At 51.9% G+C, this 23,313-nt stretch overlaps 1 protein-coding gene across 1 annotated transcript in view; it reads left to right on the forward strand.

Moving 5' to 3' along the window:
- Positions 1-23,313, forward strand: part of FBN3 (fibrillin 3) — a 115,460-nt gene that overhangs the window by 38,397 nt on the left and 53,750 nt on the right. The window contains exons 9-18 of the mRNA XM_044419027.1: positions 7,255-7,407; positions 8,420-8,617; positions 9,285-9,428; positions 13,702-13,821; positions 14,334-14,459; positions 15,042-15,164; positions 16,816-17,091; positions 18,796-18,849; positions 21,051-21,176; positions 22,504-22,629. Of these exons, the coding sequence (XP_044274962.1) occupies positions 7,255-7,407; positions 8,420-8,617; positions 9,285-9,428; positions 13,702-13,821; positions 14,334-14,459; positions 15,042-15,164; positions 16,816-17,091; positions 18,796-18,849; positions 21,051-21,176; positions 22,504-22,629 (1,446 nt within the window). The remainder of the gene's footprint in view (positions 1-7,254; positions 7,408-8,419; positions 8,618-9,284; positions 9,429-13,701; positions 13,822-14,333; positions 14,460-15,041; positions 15,165-16,815; positions 17,092-18,795; positions 18,850-21,050; positions 21,177-22,503; positions 22,630-23,313) is intronic.

Raw genomic sequence — 23,313 nt, forward strand, 5'->3', positions numbered from 1 at the left:
CCTACTGTACTGCCTTTTCAACAAGGTGTTCCCACTGTGTCTGCATCTTTGGGGCTTTCCCTAACTGAGGAGGGAGCAGAATCCAGAGAAGTGCGAATTGTGGAAGATAATGGAGGTTCCCTTCCATGGCCGTTCTGAGAATACAAAATGAAAGTGCAGGTCATGCAAATTTCTCCCGTGGCCCCTCTTCAAGCAACGAGCAGCTTGAGCTGGATGTGTGAGTGACTCCTGTTGCCAGTTGTGCAGTACTGGAACTCAGGACGAGAAGTCTGGGCCAAAGTGCCTTGTTTTACTTTTTCTCCAGGGCTCTGTCCTGGGGCTGATCCTGTTTAATCTTTTCGTCAATGACGTGGAAGAAGGGGTGAACAGTCTGCTGATCAAATTTGCAGACGACACTAAAACTGGGGCAGTGGCCACAACTGAGGAGCAGGTACTCCAGATCCAAAAGGATCTGGACAGACTATGGAAGTGGGCAGGAGACAACAGGATGGCGTTCAGTGTGGATAAGTGCAAGGTCTTGCACAAGTGGCTGGAGAGCAGCACTTGTGAAAGGGACCTCGGGGTGCGGGTTGACTGCAGGCTGAACATGAGTCAGCCGTGTGATGCGGTGGCCAAGAGGGCAAACGCCACCCTTGGTTGCATAGCCAGAAGTGTGGCTTCTGGATCAAGAGGGGTATTACTGCCACTCTACACGACTCTGGTGCACTGGCAACTGGAGTATTGTGCTCAGTTTTGGGCCCCTCATTACAGGAAGGATATAGCCAGGTTGGAGTCAGTGCAGCGCAGGGCCATGAGGTTGGTGGCCGGTTTGCAGGGGATGCCGTATGAGGCGAGACTGAGGGAACTGGAGAAGAGGAGACTCAGAGGGGATCTGTTGGTGACATACAGGTATGTGAGGGGGTGTCACACGGAGGTGGGTAGAGACCTGTTCTCCCCTGCAGAGGAAGGCAGGACGCGCTCCAACAGAGCCAAGCTCAGGGAACCAAGATTCAAGATGGATGCCAGGAAGCACTTCCTGAGAGTTGGGACCCAAATGGTACAGAATGGGCTCCCACGGGAGGTGGTGGAGGCCCCACTGGTGCGGGTGTTCAAAGATAGGCTGGACGTGCACATGGTGGGCATGTCGTGAGTGGAGCCGGCTGGAGCTGGGGGTCAGACTAGATGGCCTGGGAGACCCTTCTGACTCGCTCTGTTCCTATGTTTCTTTTGGCATCACTCCGAGTCCATCAAGAAAATACAGAATATGGCTGACTAAAAGTGATCCCCTCCCCTCTCCTCTGTCACAGCCCCCCAGTGTCTGGACCAAGAAATTCTCTTCATGTTGACTCCTTGCGTCAATCCATGGAGCAGCTGTTGGGGGCCAAATGCCCCGGAAGGGTCCGTGGTCCAGACACACCAACAAGTGTGTCCAGCATGTGTGCAAAGGGTCACTTAGTTTTCCATTTCTTGCACAGAGAATATTCTCACAGTGCTGCAAATGTTGCGTGATCAGGGAGGGGAAAAGATCATATTTTCTGCTTTCTTACTTCTGTGGAAAAAGCAATAAAATTCCTCAAAGAAACATCAACAGTAGGTAACAACTGGATCTTTTCTCCATGTTTCCTATTAATAAAGATCTTCTCCCCTGCCCACACTTGTGTCAGGTGGTTGGGCCCCCCACAACTCTTAAACCAAAGATCATCCCTCAGTTTTTTCCATGAGCCACAGAGGAACGGAGTCTCATGACAGCCGTGAAGCAGATGGACAGAGCAGAATTAGGGTTTATTTAAACTGCTCAAGGGGAAGGTGTAGTCATGGAAAATTGCAGGAAGTTTTGCCTCATGTATGAAGCCCTGGAAAAAAATTGAATGGGGGTCGTTCCTTTCCCAGTCTGGTTTCTATTGGCGTAAATTAGAACAGGAACTCTTCATGCACCGAGCATTTTTTTAAAAGGAAAGGAATGACAGCTTTTTAAAGGGTTGATAACTCCTTCATAAAGTTCCCCTTCTCCCTTTCTCTGTCCCCCATTCTCTCTCTCACATGCACATCCAAAGCAGCGGATCACCAGACCTTACAAGCCAAGTGGTGGAGGGTATTTTCCTCACAGACCAGATTGGGGACAGGCTGTAATTCATTGGTAGTGCCAAAGGGCTGAATGCCCTGGGTCTGATCCCTGTTGCGGCTCTGCCAATTACTTTTGCTAATATTGAATAAAATGGGCCTTCGCAGGTTTTTTTTAATATCAGAACTTAATTCAGAACCATGAGGAGTAGAATCATTAGTTTTTTTATTTTAGAAGAAAGAGCACTGCTCAGGGCTTTGCACACAGGGAGTTCAAAATCCTCCATATCTCCAGGTAGGACTAGGAAAGATTCCTCCCCACATTTGAAAGCCTTGGCAACAAGTCCCAGTCAGTCCAGTGCAGTTCTGTCCACCTCCACCATTTCCATCTGTCACAGGAATGGTCAGGAACAATTTGACTTGGTGAACTGAAGGACCTAAGTTGGGGAAAGCCAGTAAAGATGATACCAGACTAAGAACCAAGGATTTCATTTGGCTTAAGGCATCTACCTCCTCTTCTAAATTAGCCATTTATTCAGAACAATGAGGACTAGAATCTTTCTTTACTTTAATGGAAGGGCCACAGCTCAACAGGCGAGCACTTGCCTAGCACACAAAAGGGTGAAGCATCCTCTTCAGATGAGGTGGGATAGAGTCCATTTGGTAGATCTGCCTAAGCTGATCCTGGCCAAGATGGAGCAAAGTCCTGCTCAAGGGATGGACAAGAGAAGCAGGAAGTTTGAGGATTGTCTAGAGAGCACTCTGGGCCTCATTTCAGCTCTTTCCTGTGTTTTGCTCTTTTTGACCTGCCTTGCATCTGGTTGCAGCCTGAAGGAAAGTGGGTTGTGGGGGGAAAGTATTTTCCAAACACAATTACAAATTGAGGAATTTGCATTTTTTTTTCTCAGGTTGTGTGCATATGGTCTGCAAGCAAAGATAAAACTCTTGTCGATTCCAAATTGGGGATGATCAGAATTGAAGCAGGGGTGTGTGTGTGTGTGTGTGTGTGTGTGTATGTGTGTGTGTGTGTGTGTGTGTTTGAGAACTGTTGGGAATAAGGCAGGGATACTTCTATTTTCAGATGGGACAACTGAAGTCCTTTCAAGGCTGCCAAAAGTTTCAGCAAATGCCGAGTGAATTTAATTAGGGAGCCCGGCTTTTAAAAATAGCTCATTGCTCCCACCGGGCCTGCTTGCATAGCCTGCTGAATCCCCCCTCCACTACGTCATGTGGCAGGTTTCTCCCCCCAAAGCAAACATGTGCCATAAATGTGCCGTCACTCCCCAGCGGGGTGGGGGGCAATATTTTTTCTGGCTCAGGGGAACAGGCACCCCGGGGGGCGGGGCGCTTTGAGGTACATCCTGGCTTCTCATGAAAAGCCTTCTTTGTTCTGCCCCAGGACAGCCCTTCATTCTCCTGGGTGCACCGGGTGCATCAGCCGCAAAGCCAAGAGACGCTTTACTATTTTTGTTTTTGTTGTTACTGAATGAAACACTGATAGGAATCATGGAAAACTAGGTGTCCAGGCATATCCAGAACTATTTCTCTCCACTCCAGACCAAACATTTTCTATATTTCAGCTTTTGAGACATGCTTCTGAACGATTTCAGGTTTACAGCTATTTCTTCTGTCTGTGCATATCATAAAGATTACAAATTCAGATTTCCTGCAAATTCCTCATCTCCATGGTTCTTGAATTTTTCCATTCTGAAAAATTTAACCTAAAAAAAATAACCTTTCAGCTGCTGTGGTTATTTCTGCGGGTTTCCCCCTTTACCATCGCAGAATGCTCACTCACGCACAGAAAAGAGAAAAGCCGGCGCAGACTTGCTGTGATGCATATGAGGAGAAGGGGCCAGTTGTGATGTTCAGCAAGCCCTTCCATCACGGCACAGTTTTTCCAAAAACAGCAGACAGCCCCTGCAAGGAGGCACCCTGCATTTTGGGGAAGAAATGCTTTCCTTCCCAGTGCATTCCTGATGGAAATGCGTCCTCCAGAGCTGCTGTTTCCGTAGGAGGTTGGAATTCCCTGCTGGCAACATGGCGCTCTTGTTTGCCACCCAAGCCAGGTGGCACCAGACAGAGAGACTGAGAGAGAGGGAGGGAGGGAGGGAGAGTGAAGGAGTGAGTGCATCTGTCTTCAGAGCAGGCAGGTAGGGCCTTTTTCAGTCCAAGGGCCGAATTCTGTTCCAGAGGGGCTCTTGGGGGCCACATTGGAGGGATGGGCAGTGCCTAAGGCAAAAGAAGCAGGCTGCAGCCATATGGACTAGTAGCTTCAAGGGTGCAAGGCAGAATGACCTGCTGCTGCTGCTGCTGCTATTGTTATATTACTTTTCATTTCTAAATTGCCCCATAGTCAAAGCTCTCCGGGCTGTTTACGTCAGTGCATGAATCAATGCAGTAAAATAAAATGCAAATACCATCAATATAAGCAACATTAAATGAATTCAGAATAGCTAAAAACAATGGAGTGAAGGAGAAATCTGCCAGTCAAGGTTCTTTCCTGGCACAGAGGTGGAGGGATGGGCCACTTGGCCTTATGAATTTCAGGCCGCTCTCAAAAGCAGAGGAGTGTGGATGGAAGGGAAGAAAAGCAAGGTGGCAACCCGGAGAGTTTGTGGAATGGCAGGCCTGAATCAAGGGGGCCCTTTGCCGTTTCTCCAAGGGCTAATCGTGGCTTTTGTGTTGTTCTCCCCATCTTCTGAAAGGTTTAAATTCCCACACCAAGGCTTAAGCCCTATGCCTGGCAAAATGCTGGCATTTACTGATCTTTGGGCTCCACCCAGTTTGCCTTCAGCCCCACCCACCATTGGAACATGGCCCCTGAGGGCTGCTCGGGAAAGGGATGTGGCCCTCGGGGCCTATAAGAGGTTCTGCACGCCTGTGAGGAAAGCTGCTACTGCGAATCTAAGAGGAACGACTGGCAGTCAGGAAGTACCGAGCTCAAATCTCGCCTCTGCAGTGTTTCTACAGAGTTTCTCCCCAACTCTGCCATCACTCTACAGATACTTTTCTGGGGACAATGGGAATTGTAGTTCAACTCCAGTGACTCACCCCATAATATGGGCTTACTCATACCTTACAAAGTGTTGGTCCCAGATTACTAAGGCAACGCACAGTTCCAACAGCAGGTAGATGCAAATGAACCCCTGCCCTTCATAGGACAAAACCCCACCTTGTTCCACCTGCCCTTTCTCCCCAGAATGCCCTGTGATTGCACTAACTTTGGGGACATTCTGGGGATATAAAATGATTGCCAACACAGTCGTTCTGCTGTTGCTGCTGCTGTTCTTTGCAGTGGCCCAAACCCCACAAACTTTAGTAAAGAACTCTGGAGTGAAACATCCTGTGCCTGAGAATGTTGAGGGGCCATTTTAGCTCTGCCTCTGGAGCCAAGTGGCAGCAGATTTCTCTGTGGAGCAGTCTTTACAGAGGGGAGGTGAATCCAAATGTGTATCCAGGTTCTGTCTGCTCCGGCCAAACTCTAGAGGCAGGGAGATTCATTTTTGCCCCTCTGCAAGCACCGCATGATTCAGATTCCCTCCACCAGCAGCCTGCAGGGCTGCCATCCCGGAACAGTTCGACGTCTTGCTTTGAGTGGCGGCAACAAAATCTTGAGGCAGGAGAATGCTGCTCGGCTTGGAGAGACGCCCAGCCCAAATGCCCTGGAATGGCAGCTGGTCTGGTGCTCAAGGACTGACTCACCACCCCTGGGGGAGAGGGCCAGGAATTCCCTCCCACCCAAGGCCTCGTTAGCCTCCTGATCTGATGGCCCCCAGACTGCACCCTGCTTGGGGCCCAAACTGCTGAGGCTTCCCAGTGGGAATTTGCAAAGTATGATCAAAGAAGGCCACACTTTGTGCCTCCGGAGGGGTGGGGGGTTGGCACACCTCACCAAAGAGCATAATTAGCAGCAATTACTTTGCAGGGAAAGATTACCCTTCTGGCAGGCCCTCCACTGATGCTGGCCAAATGAGCGTAGACACAGCACCCTTGACTGCGTCAGCCGAGACGTGATGGTCCTAGCAGATTCCCTTCCCATCCCGTCCCGTCCCTTCCCTTCCCTCCCCTGGGTTGTCTGGAATGTGACCCCTCCCAGCTTTCTTGTGGTGCTTTGTGCCCCCCCCCCCCCGGATCCCAGGGAGGACGTGGATTCTTACTGCGGGGGAGCACCTTAGCACTGGATCCTTTTGATCTCTCTGCCCAGGATCACCTTCTCCAGGAGATGTTTGGGTGCACAACTCCCACCAGTCTCAGGCCAGCATGGACAGTGGTCAAGGATTATGGGTGCTGGAGTCCAAAGCTCAGGAGGGCACAGGGTCCCCAAAGTGGCTAAGGGTTTGGGTTAGAATGAACCCATGAAGTTGGCCGTTGGGATCTGGAACTTCCCACAGGAAAACTGAGCTCTACCACCAAAACATATGGAGGGGTCCTCAAGGGACATGGACCAGTTCATTATTCACTCTATAATGGAGTGTTAACCCTCTCACCTGAGGACCCAACAGAGCCCCTTTCCTTGGCCACACTTCTTCCCTGGCCCCACCCACTCACTGGGGACTCCAATCCTCTGGCTCACTTCATTGGCCACACCCCTCCCCATGGCCTCGCCTCCTTTCTCCCAACCTCCAGTCTCTGCCTGCTTTCCTCTCTCCAACTTCCAGCCGTTTGGCAGATCCCAGCTTTTCCCCAGTTTCCCCACGCACTTCCCCTCTAAATGGTGGAATGTCTCCGCAAAGGGCTACCTTTAATGCACAATCAGCTGGGATTTGGGGGCATTGCCCCACCCTAGTCTCATGCCTCGCTTCCACATTTTTGAATAATGAGGCAAAACTAGGTAAAAGTTGAAAAACCACCATAGGAGGTGGCAAGAAATAGCATGTGGCCAGGAGAAGGGGTGGCTGTGTGGCCAGCTTGGGACCCCCGCCTAGCTCCTGCCGGGAGATGGAGTTACCCTTTCCCAGCCGTCACGCTCCTCCAAAGAATCGGTGCCAAATTGACTCTGGAAAGCACACCAAGACCAACTGCCCCATGTGTTCCCAGCAGCTCCAGGCCTACTTACCTATCTCCTTAGGGATGGTCGCATCCGAGAACTCGCCCCTCTGCCTCTTGCACACAAACCGGAACTGGTGGAGCAAATACTCTCCCCGGACATGGCTGGCACCCTGCACAAGTTGGCTCAGCCAGGCTGAACTCCTCTCTCGTCTCTCTTCCCAGACCAGCGGTCCGGCACCTGCTTCTCTGCGCTCCTTGGCGGGCGCTGTGCAGGCGAGCTGCCTGGCCAGTACACCAAGATGCAATGCTGCTGCGAGTCCGGCCGCTGCTGGGCCGTTGGGCAGACTCCAGAAATGTGCCCCGTGCGGGGATCTGGTGAGTGTGATGCCAGGAGGGGCCGCCCAGACCCCAAGGTCCCCTGTCAAGCAGTCTTGGATCTGACCCCATTGGTTGGTGGCACCAGGGGGTTCTGGTATGGGGTCCCCTGCATTGCCAGGACTAGGCGCATGAGCCCAGAAGAAAGTCCCGTTGCCTTCACTGGGCCTTCTAGTGGTTCAAGCCTGGATGAGGGAAAGATTTACAATGGACTCAAATAGTCAAATGAGTTCGAAATGAGTAGCTATGGCAGACCTGCTTTTCCTTGACTTGCAGAAATTCCATGGACTTTGGGGCAGGTCTTTTCGTTTACTTTCCACAATTTTAGGCAAATTTAATAAAAATGCAACCAGTTACAAACAGACAAACTCTGCACTACTTTAGGAATGTGCATATAAAACCACAGAATAAAAATGTTGAACATTTTTGGGAGTACAAATTTGCGGAAGTGAAAATTTGGACAGATGCAAGTCAATGCATTGTGCAAAGTCTTATTCCGTCAGGCTGACAAGACGAGGGGCCTGACAATCCGTACAATGTGGATGAGATGGCTCTGGCAACACCAGAAGTCCCTACCTTCCAGTGATCGGCAGCACCGTTCTGTGCAAGTTTACTCAGGAAGTGGCAGTACCCAGTTCAATGGGCCCAACTCCCAGTACAGTGTCTAGGATAACAGCCTGCGTCTGCCTGCAGGCATAAACTGGGGAGTTATAGGACATTGTTCTGCCTGAATATGCTCAGGATTGTATTCTTGCACACATAGGAAGAGTGCACAGGATCAGGCCCAGGAGAGCCTCTCTTCCAGTCCTCTGGGACAACAGCAGATGCTCTGGTGGGACATGAGTGCAACAGCACTGCTCCTGTTCCAGTATTCTGTCTCTGCTACTGGAGGTCAGGCAAAGCTCTTGTGCCGGGTGGGCCGTTTTCTGCATCCCAAAGTCCACTTTAGTCATGCCGGGGTTTTCTGGACCCCCTTTCCGATTCACCCCAGAAATGCCTCTTTCCTTGACAGATGAGTACCGCCGGCTGTGTGTTGACGGTCTCCCAGTGGTTCCGGGCTTCCCCAGCACTTTCCCCGGGATCCCTGGCTTTGGGCCCAATGGGGTCGGGCCAGGCATTAGTGGTCCTGGCAGCTTCGGGCCTAACGGAGCGAACGGGCAAGGCGGGATCCCCGGGCTGCCGGGCATGGGGCCGGGCAGCTCAAGCATCGGTAAGTGGGGTCAGAAGGCAGCTTCGGCAAGGCTGAGCCCTGTCCTGTGTGCGCGGTGGAGGCGTTGCGGGGTTTCGAGGTGGGGCTCTCCCAGCCTTTTCAGAAGGCTTGGGCTGAACACTCCTGGACTCTCCTGCAGGACGCCCCAGTTCCAGGCTTTTGGTTCTGCAGAAGGGCCGATTAGAACTGGAACCTGGCAGCTCCATTGGACTGTGTTAGAGCTGGTCCTTCTCAGCCGTGACTTTTCCCAGCCCCAACAAGAGACGCTGTTCAGCAACAGTTGCTCCTGAAAGCTAAATGAAGTCCTTTAACAGCTTCCCACTCTGCAAGAACCTTAAATACTCTGTAATCTTTCCTTGCTTGCCACCTTGGGCGCAGAGATCCTGGGGCCTCGAGAAAGCACCAGAGGGGGCAGATTGCTTGGATTCCCAGCTCTGAGGCTGGAAACGGCTCCGGCCTTGCAGCTGGGCATCTGTGCTCAGATCCCCCCTTGCAGCCCCTTGGTGGGGCGGTAGCTCCTTCCCTCCCTGTCTGAAGCAGGGCCCGAAGGAGGGGATGAGTGCCTCCTCATTCTTCATGGGATGCCCATAATCCCCACCAGTCCGCATTCTGGGGGTGGGCAGGCAGGAGAGGAATTGCATAAATTTTCACTGCTCATTCTCTTCAGGAACGGCCACCCTGAACCAGACCATTGACATCTGCAAGCATTTCACCAACCTCTGCTTGAACGGGCGCTGCATCCCCACCCCATCCAGCTACCGCTGCGAGTGCAACATGGGCTACAAGCAGGATGTGCGTGGCGAGTGCATTGGTGAGTGTGGGAAGGGGATTGTGGGCCCAGACACTGGACCGTTGCCTGGATCTGAGATCCAGGACTGCTCGGCTCCGCTTGGGCTCCACGCACTTTCCCCAAATTCCCAAAAGTAGGCCATGCTGGGAATTTGTTTTAGGCTTCTGCAAAATGGCTCAAAAGGCTTGTGCAAATGGGGAGCTGAGAATCGCACAGTTCCCACAGCGCTTGCACCATGTTGTGTCCACTGGGCCAGCTCACTAGATTGAAGTGGTTATTCTTGTAATGCAAGAAGCAGGGAAATGTCCTCTTGCTGTAGAAATGCACACTTCACCTTGCTCACCTTGGATTTTCTGACAGCTAATTTCAGATTTGATCCAGGCCTCTGCTTGAGAATGTAGGGACATTTGTGTGAATCGACACAATTAGCAGAAATTTGCACAAATTGTAGGGTAGCTGTCCTTATTTTGCACTTTTCTTTTTAAAAAAATGATGCAAATAGCAGGTAATTTAAAAACTGATGTCTGCATGCAGGTTGGACTTGATGCCAGTGGGGGGCAGACAGAATTGAAGCCATGGGGTAGAGTTGGGAGAGCCTGTTGGATTTCCACCCTGTTGGAGTCCTCGTGCATGCCCAGAGGCAGCTGTGGGTATAGCCAAAGCCTAGTGAAAGATGCACTTTGAGCTGAGCTCAGTTAGGGGTCTCCCAAAGCAGATTAGGCCTGGAGCCAAGTGAATTCCTTGGATACATTTCCATTACAGCCCAGCTTATTTCAGGTGCTGCAACAAAATTAGTGGCAGTTTCTCAGCTGATCTCTCAGCATGACACCCCAAAGGTCCACCCCACCTCCCTGCCTGGGAGCTAAAATTATCGAGCTGCACCACTGCTTGGATCCATGGTGCCATCCCAACTTCCAGTGCTTGGGACTTCCAAGGAATAAAAAGCTTTATTCATTTGAAAAGAAATGAGAGCCAAACAGGACAGACACTGGTCCACTTTGCCTGGCTTTCTGCTCCTGCAGTAGCCTTGGAAAAGTCACAAACAGCACCATCCTTCCATGCTCCCCAAGAGGTGGTGTACTGCAAAGAGCACAGAACCGTGAGGACTAGTAGCCTGGGCAGCCCTCTCCATGAATGCACCTGCTCCTCCTATACAGTTATCAGGATGGGTGGCCACCGCAACATCTTCTGGGGATGAATTCCATCGTTTATAAGGCAGGATGTGGCTTTGGAGAGAGCGGGAAATAGAAGGGACAGAACAGCATTGTGTTTTGATGCTCTGTGACCCAGACAAGGTTAAACCGGGTTTTTCCAACAGACAGATTTAAATGATGGTGTTGCCAAATGGATTTCGTTTATGGTAATGATGTCCCTTCCCCATTAATTTATTGGTGTTGGTGTCTCCCCGGCATTATTCAGCAAATGACGGGTGGTAGATTAAAGTTTGATCAATTAGCTGCAATAATGGCCAATTTAGATAGGAGCCATCAATGGCACAACCAAATTATGGTGGCGAAATTGTCTGACTCAGAGAAGGATGGTGTGCGGCGCCACATTGACTGGTCATCAATTTCCGCCCTCTTGACAGGATGTGCAGTCAGTGTCTGGGAGACTTTGTCACGGGGGGCGAGTCAGCAGATAACGTCAGGCAAGAAACGGCCTGGCGGACCCAGGAGATGCTGCAGGGAAATGGCCCCACTTAATTAGTGGGGTGCCAGTTTGGCCACAATCCCACTGGGGAGAAGCACTTGGTCATTTGTCTCTCCCGCTGAAATGGCTGCGACTACGAGGCCATGAGTGGCTATCAGTCTACCTGGAAGGAAGCTCCACTGAGTCTGGCAGAGCTTTCTTCCAGGGATTGTACTTGTGGGGTTTCAGGGCAGTTGTGCTTCGTTTGGGCTAATTCCACCTGGACTCCACATGCTTCAGCAGGAGCATCTTTCTGTTGAAGGAACTTTTCAAAGGAAAATGGAAGTGTTCCAGAGTCTCTTTTGTATGTGTGTTGCACCAGCTTCAACTTGCAGGGGTTCCCAGTCAGGACTCCAGAATTGCTTTCTTTTCTGTCTGTGGCACTACATTGCCACCTGCCAAAGACAGAACATAGCTATTGACTGGGGAGGGCAGGCCAGGCTTTTGAATTTGTGATCAGACTGATGCTGTTTGAAACATGGGTGGAAAAACACGGGTCTCCACCCTTAAGTTGTCAATGGTGCCAAAGTTATGTCTGCAGTGTGGCAGTAGCAAAAAACCACATTTTCACTTTAAAACAAAGCTCCTTTGAATCACTGCATTTGTGTTGGGCGATTATGACCCAGTAAAAATAATTTTTGTACACATTACTGGTGCTATTTGTTTATGTATTTGTTGATTATTGAACAAATTTCTAAGGGAATAACGCTATGTGTGTTTAGACAGAAAAAAAGTCCTCCAGCTTCCAACATGCCCCAGGCAGTCTTGCTGGCCAGGGAATTCCTGGGAACTGCGGGACCCTTTTTCTGCCTAAAAATGCATAGGATGGTATGCTAAAGAGCATCATGTGACAAAAGAAACTGAATTTAAAGGGATTCAAAGAATGTTCCACTAAAAGGAAACCACACTTTGAAATGGGATGTTAACATGAGAACATCATCTCTGCTGGGGCAGATGCACGGTCCATCTAGTCCAGTGTGTCTGACATACGGTGGCAAACTGGCTGCCCCAGGACCCCTCCAGAAGGATGGGTACAAGACCTCCTGCCCAGCTGCTTTGCAGCTGGTGCATGCATGCAGGCCGCCTCTGGGGAAGGAGGGAGCCCCTGGCCAGCAGGGCTAGTAGCCACAGAGAGCCGCCTCCCTCCTGAGCCTCTCCAGTCCCCTGTGAAGGCCATCCCGTGGCAGCAAATTCCAGTTTGGCTATGCGCTGTGTGAAGATGGGCTTCCCTTTAAACCTCCCACCAATCAGCTTCTTGGGATGACCTGGGTTCAGGTGTTCTGGGAGAGGGAGACAATTTTCTCTCGCTTACTTTCTCCACTCTGTGCATAATTTTTGGTTCTGCCACCCTTCCTCACCTTCTGTCTTAGCTGATCCATCCCAGTTTTTGCAGCCGCTCCACATGGGGCAGCTGCTTCAGCCCCCTGACCATTTCCGTTGCCCTTTTCTGTATCTTTTCCAACTCAGTAATGTCCTTCTTCAGGCAAGGCAACTAGAACTGAACACAATATTCCAAGTGCAGTCCCCACAAAGATTCGTATAAGGGAAGTAAGCTGTTGGCAATTCTGTTTCTGATTCTGCCCCTAACTATGCCTAGGCTGGGGCTTGCCTCTCCACGTTTTCAGCCAGCTGCCCACTCCTCCCCAAGTTCCTTTTTCTTCCTCAGTCAGTGATTAGCTAAAATTCACATCAGGATGTGTGTGGCACGGGATTTGGGGTGCCATCCTAGTCAAAGGGAGCCCCAGAGCTCCCAGCATTCCTCAGGCAGTGTGACTGGGACGCTTGCTGGGAGTCCTAGTCTACCCACAGGCATTGTTGGCATTTTGGGACTCTGCCTGGGAGTTCCAGCCTTCCCAGGAAGGAAATCTGAGTACGGCCCGTGGACTGACAGAGGCACAAGTAAACCAGCGCAGCCTTCCATGCAGACAGGCGCAGCTGGCTTTGGGACTGCAATGGCCGATGCTCCTGGGGAAAGTGTGGCTTGCAGGCGTGTGGTGGGTTGTCGCTTGCATCCAGCGCATCCTTCCATGTACTGTCTGGGCGCTGTCTTCATTGGTGGGAGGTCCAGACAGTCAAAGGGAGGCGTTCTTCACCCCCTGCGCAGTTGGGTGAAGCTCAGCACCATGGGCTGCCACATTGGAAACCAATTTGGGCAGTTTGGGGATCGGACAAATGCAGAGCGGGGGAGGGGGAGAGGGAGGTGGCAGCAGCTACCAGGCCCTGACATGCTACTGCTGGTGTCAGAGGTCCATGGGCAGTGGGCGCTGCTACATTCATGCTCTACTCGTGGATTCCCCATGGCACTGGACTCAGTGGGCCCAGATCCGATCCAACAGGGCCCTTCTTCCATGCAGAGCAGGTCTCCCAGTGACTCAGAAAAGGGCCAAATTTATCCAGCAGGGCCTCCTGGGATTCCCCTGGGAGTCTGGGCTGCCCAGACCTGCTTACACTGGGACTCCCCCCGACAGTACACAGCATGTACCCACCCTGGGACACCCTTCGGCCCACAGAGGTCTGTCGGGGGCGCTTAATCGGAGGCCCCTCACTGAGGGAAGGAGGCAGGGCGTGGCCATGGGGTTCTGTTCACTGTTCTCTTCCTTTTCAGATATGGATGAATGTTCCAGCAGCCCCTGCCTGCACGGCGACTGTGTGAACACCCCAGGGTCATATCACTGCAAGTGCCATGAGGGCTTCCAAAGCACCCCCACGAAGCAGGCGTGCATTGGTGAGTCCGGAGAGGGGCTGCACTCTGACTTCACTGCCCCGTTCTTTTTTCTAAACTGACTTGCCCCATCCCAGCAAAGATTGCATGAATTCATGCATATTTCTATGTGCATTTCTCCTAAAAGTAATGTGTAACTTGACATCATAGTCTATGCATTTACTTACTTACTTATTCATGTCCTGCCTTTTCCCCTACAAGTAACTCATAGCTGCTTTCATAACTCTTTCCATTTTACCTTCACAACAACGTACCTGTGAGGTAGGTTAGGCTGAGCAAACAATTGGCCCAGAATCACTGCACTGAATGTATTTCAATATTTTAAAAGATTTTTCTGTTTTTACGTTTGTATCCTGCCTCTCTTTCAAAAGGGAAAAATGAACTGTAAATGTAAAATCTGCTAAGTAAAAAGAATCTCCTGTGCTGCAGGCATGCCTGCATCCCCTTGGTGGACCGGGGCGGGTGTCCAGGGCATGGCTGTGCTGTGCTGAGGGGCCCTTTGTGTCTCCCTGCAGATATCGATGAATGCATCATGAACGGACTGATGTGCCGCAACGGACGCTGTGTGAACACCGACGGCAGCTTCCAGTGTATCTGCAATGCCGGCTTTGAAATCACGCCGGACGGGAAGAACTGTGCTGGTAAGGCATGCCTGTTTTTTCCTGTGCGCCCACCCTCTGGGACAGTTCCACGTCAACCAGTCAGCATCCAGAAAGAGAGGTCTTAGAAACAGCCCGCCTCTTGCGCTGGTCTGGTACCCTGGAATGTTTAGGGCGCGTCTTGGCGCTAAGGCTTGAGAGGAAAAGCACTCTGCACTTGCTCAGGATCCTCGTTTCAAAGGTGAGAGAGCTGGCAGGTGATAGGTCCATGAGACAGTCCCAACAGAACATTACCAGCTTCCCTTGCTGGAGCCTGCAAAATGTGTTTGGCTGCAGCATAATTTTTTAAAAGTCTTCTGGGTTTATCTATTTTTTAAAAGTACACACACACACACACACACACACACACACACGCAACAAGAGAATTCCCTGTGGCAGTGAGTTCCAGAGTCATGGTGTTCCATAAAGGCCCCTGTTCTTGAGGCTCAGCAACTGGACTGCACAAGGTGGGTGTTTTTTATGGGTGTTTGACCATCTGTTCCCGAAACCTTTCGCTGCTGTTTCCACAAATCCTGATGCTGCCAGGGGAGCCCCCTGACCCTTTTCCTGCCCCCCTTCCTGCAGATCATGACGAATGTGCCACTACCAACATGTGTTTGAACGGCATGTGTATTAACGAGGACGGCAGCTTCAAATGCATTTGCAAACTGGGCTTCGTGCTGGCCCCCAACGGGAGGTACTGCGTCGGTGAGTACAGTGCAGGATCCTTCCCCAGTGAGGGCACAGCCTGGCCACACCGGGGGGGGGGGGTGCACACCTGTGTGCCCACTCCCACCTTAGCACAGGAGAAAGGCACCTGCCTGGCCTGCAAGACTCCTGACTTGAGGCTGCGTTGAGGCCTGGTTGGAAGGACCGAGCGAGTTCAGACTGGAGGTGCTGCGTACCAACCATGTGGGCACCTCCAGCAGGCAGGTCCGGGGCTCTGCTTGCACCCGCAGGCAGGTTGAGGAGCCCTCGTAGCGGAGGGGCTGCCTTCTGGGAGGACATCACCTGGTGGGCCTGCCCCCTTCCCTTCCCCCACCCCTGGCACTTTAACATATAATTAAAAGGCAGTTTGCCATTTCGCCTGCAACAGGGCCTGCAAAGAAATGAATTTCCCCTTGCAACTTTTTGGGTGCTCCCAGAACTTTTAGGGTGGGTAAGGTGTTGGACAGGACCAAAGCCAAGACGCCCCAGTCCCATCTCCAGCCCGCTTTCTGTCTGTCTCCCTGGTGCAGGATAATGAATTAGTCTTTTGCCTCCCTGAAAGATGGACACATGGGCCATGGAAATACTTTATCACTGCAATCCTAAACATGTCCGTATTAATTCGTATTTCATCCTGTATTTTCATTGTTGCAACCTATCCAGCAGGCTTTACGGCTAATGGGGTGGGCCAGAAATTAAATCAAATAAATAAATAGATATGTCTACTCAGCAGTAAGTCCCATTCAGGTCAATGGAGCTTACTGCCATGTAAGTAGGTATAGGATTGCAAGTGAAGTCAATAAAATCTAGAAGGTGCATTCCCAGCACAAAAGTGGCATCTGTTGGATTTTTATTCCACTGCATCAGCTGACAAGGCTTCCTGAGTGGGTTACAAAGATTAAAATTATTTAATAAAAATATTATTAAAAATGTCAATCAATGGGACAATAAACTCCACAAAGCAACAATCCAAAGCCAACACCATTATAAAACTTCAGAGATCCACCATTTATCCCCAGGGACAGCATAAAGCCACAATTGCAGGTTTTAAACCAGGTATAGATATTAAGCTATTTAAATCATCCCTAACTGTTGAAATATCAGGAAAATACAAAGGCCTTTGCTAGGCTCTGAAAAGAGGGTGCCCTTCAGACCCCTCTGGGGAGCTGGTTCCAGAGTCGGGGTGCTGATACTGGAAAAACCTGCAGCAGACTCAACTGAGTTCTAGTTTCTGTGTACCTGGCCCTTTTCACAGTAGCTCGGCTTTTTCCCAAGTTATGGGGACCCTGCAGACCTCTCCATGGTTAGCTTTTAGGGCTCTGTGCAAGAACATGAACTTGCACTGAAGCATGTTAGCACAAGTGGAACAAAATTATTCTAATAAAACCTGATTGCATCAGTGGGAATGACTGAACAAAAGGTACCTGATAATATACACTAGTTTTAACAAAAACTGTAGATCCCTGATGTTAGAATTATTATTAATTTCATAATTGTTCTCCACAAGAAGATCCAGATTTTAGGCCACGAGTTTTGGAGGTAGGTGATTCCACCTGAGCTGTTTGTTCTGCTGGGGAAGCGGGTGAGCTCTGGCATCTGCAGCCGGCTTCTCTGCTCCTGTGGCCTCACCGCAGCCCCCTCCTCCCTGCAGACATCGACGAATGCGAGACCCCAGGAATCTGCATGAATGGGTGGTGCATCAACACGGAAGGGTCGTTCCGCTGCGAGTGCCTGGGAGGACTGGCCATCGGTGTGGACGGGCGAGTCTGCGTGGACACCCACGTCCGCAGCACCTGCTACGGGGGCATCAGGAAGGGCACGTGTGCTCGACCCTTCCCCGGGGCAGTCACCAAGTCCGAGTGCTGCTGTGCGAGCCCAGACCACGGGTTCGGGGAGCCCTGCCACCCCTGCCCATCCAAGAACTCTGGTGAGTGGGTGCCCCGTTGGCAAGCACGCCTGCCTCTGCTTGGATGTCGAGGTGACTAAGAGGGTCACGGTGACCCCGAGTGTCCTGCCTGCGTGGGTTGGTCTATTGCATCGCTGCCCACCTTCTGGTGGGCCCAGATTGCCTCCTGAAGAAGCCTTTAGATCTCTGCCCTGTTTGCCCTGTTTGCACTCTTTTCTTTGCAATCGTCCTTCTCATGTCCCTCCTTTCCTGCAAAGGCCCCAAGGCCGCTTGCCTAAGTGTCTTTCTCCTCTCCATATTATCCTCACAACAACCCTGTGAGGTAGGAGACACTGAGAGTCAGGAACCAACTCAGAGGCCCCCAGCAAGCTTCATGGCCAAAGGAGGACTAGAATCTGAGCTTACCATGATACCACCCTGCCTTTCCGTGTGCCTGGAGTCTATATTTTATTTTATGTCATTCAGCACAAGGATGAGCAACTTTGGGGGCTCCAGGGGCAATTTTTGCCCACCAGCCCCCATCCCATGGACTGGAACTGCCCTTGTAGCTGCCAGTCAATAAACCCCCCACATTTTAAAAGGCGTCTGTCATGGGCTGCAGAGTGCCAAAAGGACGGGAAGCAGCAATGGTACTGCCCCCTCTCAGAATTCCCTGTTCCCTCTGAGTTTGCAGCAACTGCCCAAGGGGCAGGGAGGTGCATCACCCAGCGAGAGGGTACAGTTGCCTATTGCACTGCGAAGTATTTTGCCGCAGCTTGTTTTCAACAGGCAGGTAGATCCCTCTTGCTTTATGAAGGACCAGCTCCAGGTAGAAATGCAAGCCGGTCGGGTGCTCAGCACCACCGGCTGCAGACTGGACTTTCCACGAGGGGGCCTGGCCGCTTCTCTGGTGGCCTGCTGGACCCAGAGATTCCAGCTCCCCAAAATTCAGAACCGGGGGTTGCAGTGGTCTCAGGAGTTGGTCCGTGACCTGGTGGAACACCTGGCTGGAGCCGCAGTCACGGGAGTCAGCTGTGCAGGGCTGCTCGGGGTGAAGGTGCAGGTGCAGGAACTTGGCTGCACACTCCTGCAGCAGCAGCAGCCCCCAAGCGCTGATAGGGGGAGCCTCAGGAGGGGCAATAGGGGGCTTTTGCTGAGCATTGTCTTGAGCAGCAAGACTGTTCCAAAAGGAATCGAGGGCAGGTTTCTCTGAGCATATGCCATGAAAGCATGCAAAGAGTTGATCCATTCTAAACTGAGTAGAGCAGAGCTTTTTCTGGAAGTTTGCAAAGACCTTTGTAGGTTCCATACCAGACTGAATGGAAAGGAGCTCTCTGGACACTCACCAGGGGCGTGTTCCTAGTGAGTGCCTTCTGAACTGAGTGGAGTGCTGCTTTGCCCAAACGTTTCCCAAGAAAGCAGGTCCATTCCGAATCGAGCAGAGGGGATTCCTCCAAATGTCCTCCAAGAATAGCTGCAACAAGCGAGTCAGGTCTGAAGTGAGCCACGAGGGGCTGGGCTGACTTGCAGAACTGCTCCCCTCTCTGCAAAGCAAGCCAGGCTCCCTCTCCACCCTTGGAGACAGTGAGCTGGTCGATGCATAAGCTCAGTGCTGCTGGGAAAGCCTTGCACTTACTGTATGACGTGGCGCAGACATTCCGTCTGTGCTGTTGGACTCATGGGAAGCGTTCCCACATGCAAGCCAGACTGCTATCGTTGGATGACAAATGTTTGCTCTCTTCCCAGCGGAATTTCAAGCACTGTGCAGCAGCGGCATCGGCATCACGGCTGACGGGAGAGGTGCGTTCTGGGAAGGGTTGGACTGCTCTCCGGGTTTCCCGCTGGAGCCGCCTTGGTCACCGGAGACCCAGATGACCTGAACCTCCAGCAGCTGCGATCCGGTGCACAGCCATGGTGCTTCTTGGAGAGAGGAGCCTGGCACGGTGCCCCGTGGCCCTGGGGACCTAGAGAGGGGGCTACTGCAATATGGCTTATGCAGGCTCAGAAGCTGCAGGTGCAGGCTTGTGCGTGCACATGAGTAACCCCCTCCTTTGGGAGGTCTGCCCTCACTGCCTTCTTGCTTGGAGCCCCCTCACAGTGGGGATGTCGGGGAAATCTGCAGCAGGTGCAGAGGAGTGTGGGTGCTTGTGGCGCTGGCCTGCGGATTTGGCAGTGGGCTGGCTTCCTCTGAGTTAGAACCATTCCAGCAGCTCTTTTTTTCTCTGTAAGGGGAAAGTTTGCACTAATTTGCATCAGCACAAGGTACAAATGCACTGATGGTGTCCTGGATGCATATTAGTGCTCATTTGTGTGGATAGTTAGTGCTCATTTGCATTGACTAATATGTGCTTGTGGAGGTGTGCATGTGCACAATTACACCAATGTTGAGTAGGGTTGCAATGAGGCCCTGTGGAACCGTCCCTCCAGTTCTGGTAGGCTTCCTCTCACACTGAGCTGAGTCTGGCAGGTGAACCAAGCCAAGAGGAAGTCTGAGACGTGCTCCAAAAGAAGGTTGCGCAGCCAGCAAACTTCTTCCACAGCAATTCAGTGGCACAGAGGTGTGGAAGGTCCATTCCTGGTTAGCCCTGCACATGCTGGATGTGCGCGCCAGGAGTCTGGAATCAGGGCAGAGCAGACTGGAGCCCAGGGAATCTGACCAATGCCCGCCCCCGACGGATTGCTCACACATCCCTGCCATTCGGGGTGCAGTTCTAGGGGGAAGCCCTTGGGTCCCAGCTCAGAAGGTTCTGGGCACTGTAGGCAGGGTGTCATGAGCTGTGCTTCTCCCTGCAAGCAATAGCGGTCTCACCAGCGTTTCTTTGCTAAAAGGCTTTCTTGTTACATTTGATCATACAGTCTCTGAGCATACATAAACAAGCTTAAAAGGGCAGGTGGGCTTTCTCCAGGATCAACTGCAGTTCACAGAACAAGCCCGAAGCTCCCAGACAGCTTCTGCTGCTTCTCCACGATTGTTGGAGCAGCCTCAGAGAAGGGGTTTCAGGGTGCTGAGGAGGGCAGCAAGGGGAAGGGGCATTCCCTCCTGCCTCAGCCCCCTGCTCTCTTGAGTAACCCTTCTGCATCTCTCTTTCGAGGGAGGGGTGCAGTGGAGCTGAGCATGCCTTCCCTCCTCCTGCTGCGCCCTTACTTGGGCCGCTCTACCATGGTGACATCTAACTATTGGATCTATCCCTTGGGAGTGCCCCATCTGAAAAACTACCCATTTCCAGGTCTGCTCCCTCAGAGGGTTGCAGCTCCCTGATTCCCACGGCCAGGCTGACTGGGCCCCTCGTCTGCCCGTGGGCTAGTCTCCCCCATAGCTAAACCCTGCAGAGTCTCAAGATCTGGAACCTCAGAATCTGAAACATGTCGGCTTTCGCGCATGCAGCTGTGATCTCATAGGGTGTGCGTGCACAACACAGGGGTCCAAGGAGGAGAGCAGGGGGCTGAGGCAGGAGGGAAATGCCCCTTCCCCTTGCTGCCCTCCTCAGCACCCTGAAACCCCTTCTCCGAGGCTGCTCCAACAATTGTGGAGAAGCAGCAGAAGCTGTCTGGGAGCTTCAGGCTTGTTCTGTGAACTGTAGTTGATCCTGGAGAAAGCCAACCTGCCCTTTTAAGGTTGCCTGGGAGGATGAGCTGCCCTGTCCCCCAGAAAGGGTCTGTTCCTTCGGTTGATGTTCCTTAAATTTGTTGAGTCTGCAGTCTTACCTCCGAAGACTCCCCCCCCCCTTTTTTTGCATGTGTGCACGGTTGTGATGAGCCCATTTCTGTGCAGTGAAAGAATGTCACTTGCTGCTTGTACACTTGTCTACCCCTGAGAGGGGTCATTGCAAACATCAAAAGGAAGCTGGGACCTGGACAATGTTGACAGCACAAGGCTTGCCCCGATCCTCCCCTCCTTGCCTTCGAAACACATCTGGAGTGCCTGGGAAAGAGGAGGGTCTGGGACGGGGAGCAGTGACTGTTGAGGTGGCTTATTTTCCCGAATTCCCTTCCTCCCACAGACATCAACGAGTGTGCCTTGAATCCCGACATCTGCCCCAATGGCATGTGTGAGAACCTGCGGGGAAGCTACCGCTGCATTTGCACTCTGGGCTACGAGGCAGAGCCCACGGGCAAGAACTGCGTGGGTACGTGCGCTCAGGCCACGACCGGGGAGCACGGAAGGCGGCTGAGCAGCCGGGGTGGGGGGGAGGGAGGGAGAACTGCCAGGTCCATGTTTCACTGTTTTGCATCATTTCCCCGCTGCTCTTTAGTCCCTTCCAGCCCCCCAAACAGCTCCTAGCACAGTTCAGGGACAATCCATTGAGGCTCTGGACTCAGAAGACCAAGGGGACCCTGTGCTGGCAGTGCAAGCAGGGAGGCCTGTGACCTCCGGCTCTGCAAAGCAGCAGGAAGGCTGATTTCAGCAGCACGACTTGGGAGCAGGTGGGAAGGAGCACGAGGTGGCAGCCGGGTCCTCTTAGCAGCGCCATTCTCCTCCCCACTCTGCCCCTGAGGTCGTTCTGGTGGCCTTGGAGAAGCAACAGGTGTGACTCGTTCAGCCCTGGCAGAGATAATCCATGGGTTATGTCTCTGGATATAAACTGCAAGAAGGGCAAATGCTATTTTAGGCTGGATTAATGCACATTATCACTTCCAAATCCCTTGAAGTGCTGGCTCCCCTTTACTCACCACTGGTTAGGCCTTGTCTGGAGTCCTGCATCCCGTTCTGGGCACCCCAGTGTAAGAAAGATGCAGACAAGTTGCAAGTGTCCGGAGGAGGCAGCAAGGAGGATCCAGGGACTGGAAACCAAGCCCTGTGAGGAGGGACTGCGGGAGCTGGGCATGTTCAGTCCTGAAGACGTGATAGCACTCTGCGAGCACTTGGAAGGCTGTCACACAGGCTGGATCTCAGGAAAAACGGCCTGCCTGTTAGAGCAGAACAACAACAGAACCAAAGGCCTCGGGAGGTGGTGGGCTCTCCCACCTTTGAGGTATTCAAGATGCAGCTGGGCAGCCTCTGCCAGGGACTTGGAGCCCTGCATTAAGCCAGGCTTAATGTCCAAGCCTTTGAACTATTCTAGGAGGTTAATTCAATCAATTCAGTTAACCTCCTAGAACTATTCTAGGAGGTTAATTCAATCACTGTGCATTTTTAAAGAGTTGTGCAGTTTTGATAACATGTCATGTGCACACAATCATCATTTTGGGAATTTGTGATCATTTTCAGAGGAAATGCACTCCCATTCATATCTGGGATCATGAACAAGGTGTTTTCTAGTGATTTCTGAACTGAAACACTAATCATATGCATTCCTAACACTGTGTTCATATTTATCACCTGTTTTTAAGGAAAAACAACAAGCTTCTTGTCCTTATGGGTGCAGTGTGGTGCAAAGGGGTGCTAGGGTCAAGTGTTGCTCATGTACGCACATTCTTGTTCCATCGCTTGCTCTTCCATGACCCTTCCTCTAGATGTGGACGAGTGCAGCGTCAACCGCCTGCTGTGTGACAACGGCGTTTGCCGCAACACCCCCGGAAGCTACAGCTGCAGCTGCCCCAAGGGGTTTGTCTTCCGGACTGAGACAGATACCTGTGAAGGTGAGAGGCTGTGCCCCCACGCCCATCCCTGGGTTTCCCTCCTGTTCTCCCATCCAGGATGCTGTGTTCCTGAGTCAGGAGGAAAAGTTTCAGCAGTAACAGGTGGCGCCTAGCAAGGCTGGCGCAGAGGCTTGCTAGGGATGGGCAGGGCAGATTGCCTCCACGCCAGCGCAGCTGTGCATCCACTCCAGATTTTACTTCGGACGTTAGAGGAACTATCTGTGGTTCTGCATTCGTTTTGGGTTAGTGTTCAGCACCATGGAGAGCTCCTGCAAAGACCAGGCTGGACACACAGCCTCACAGGAGACAACCACCTGCCCTGGATGAGGGGTAGGGAGGCAAAGCCTATATCAAGCCCTACAAAAGCAGCCTGGCCCCTTTTCAATCCACACCCCTCTCCCTGGGAATTAACAATTTCAGTGAAAACTTTTCTCAGTGAGACCCTTTCCCGCTTCTTAACCAGGCCTGCAATGCCTATTCCCCAGGATCGCCTTCTGGTTTTGTTCTTTTTATTGTGCACCACCCTGAACCTGTGGTGATATGGAGTGAGGCATAAACATCCTAAATAAAGAAATCAGTATAAAGTTCTTACTGTCTTTTACGAAATTTTAGTTCCAAACATGGGCAGCCCTTTGCCTCCCCTTGAAGCTGTTGGAATGTTTGTGAGCATTCTGTGCTCTCCTG

The sequence above is a fragment of the Varanus komodoensis genome, unplaced genomic scaffold, assembly GCF_004798865.1.
Source record: "Varanus komodoensis strain SLA01 unplaced genomic scaffold, ASM479886v1 scaffold99, whole genome shotgun sequence".
Classification (NCBI taxonomy): domain Eukaryota; kingdom Metazoa; phylum Chordata; class Lepidosauria; order Squamata; family Varanidae; genus Varanus; species Varanus komodoensis.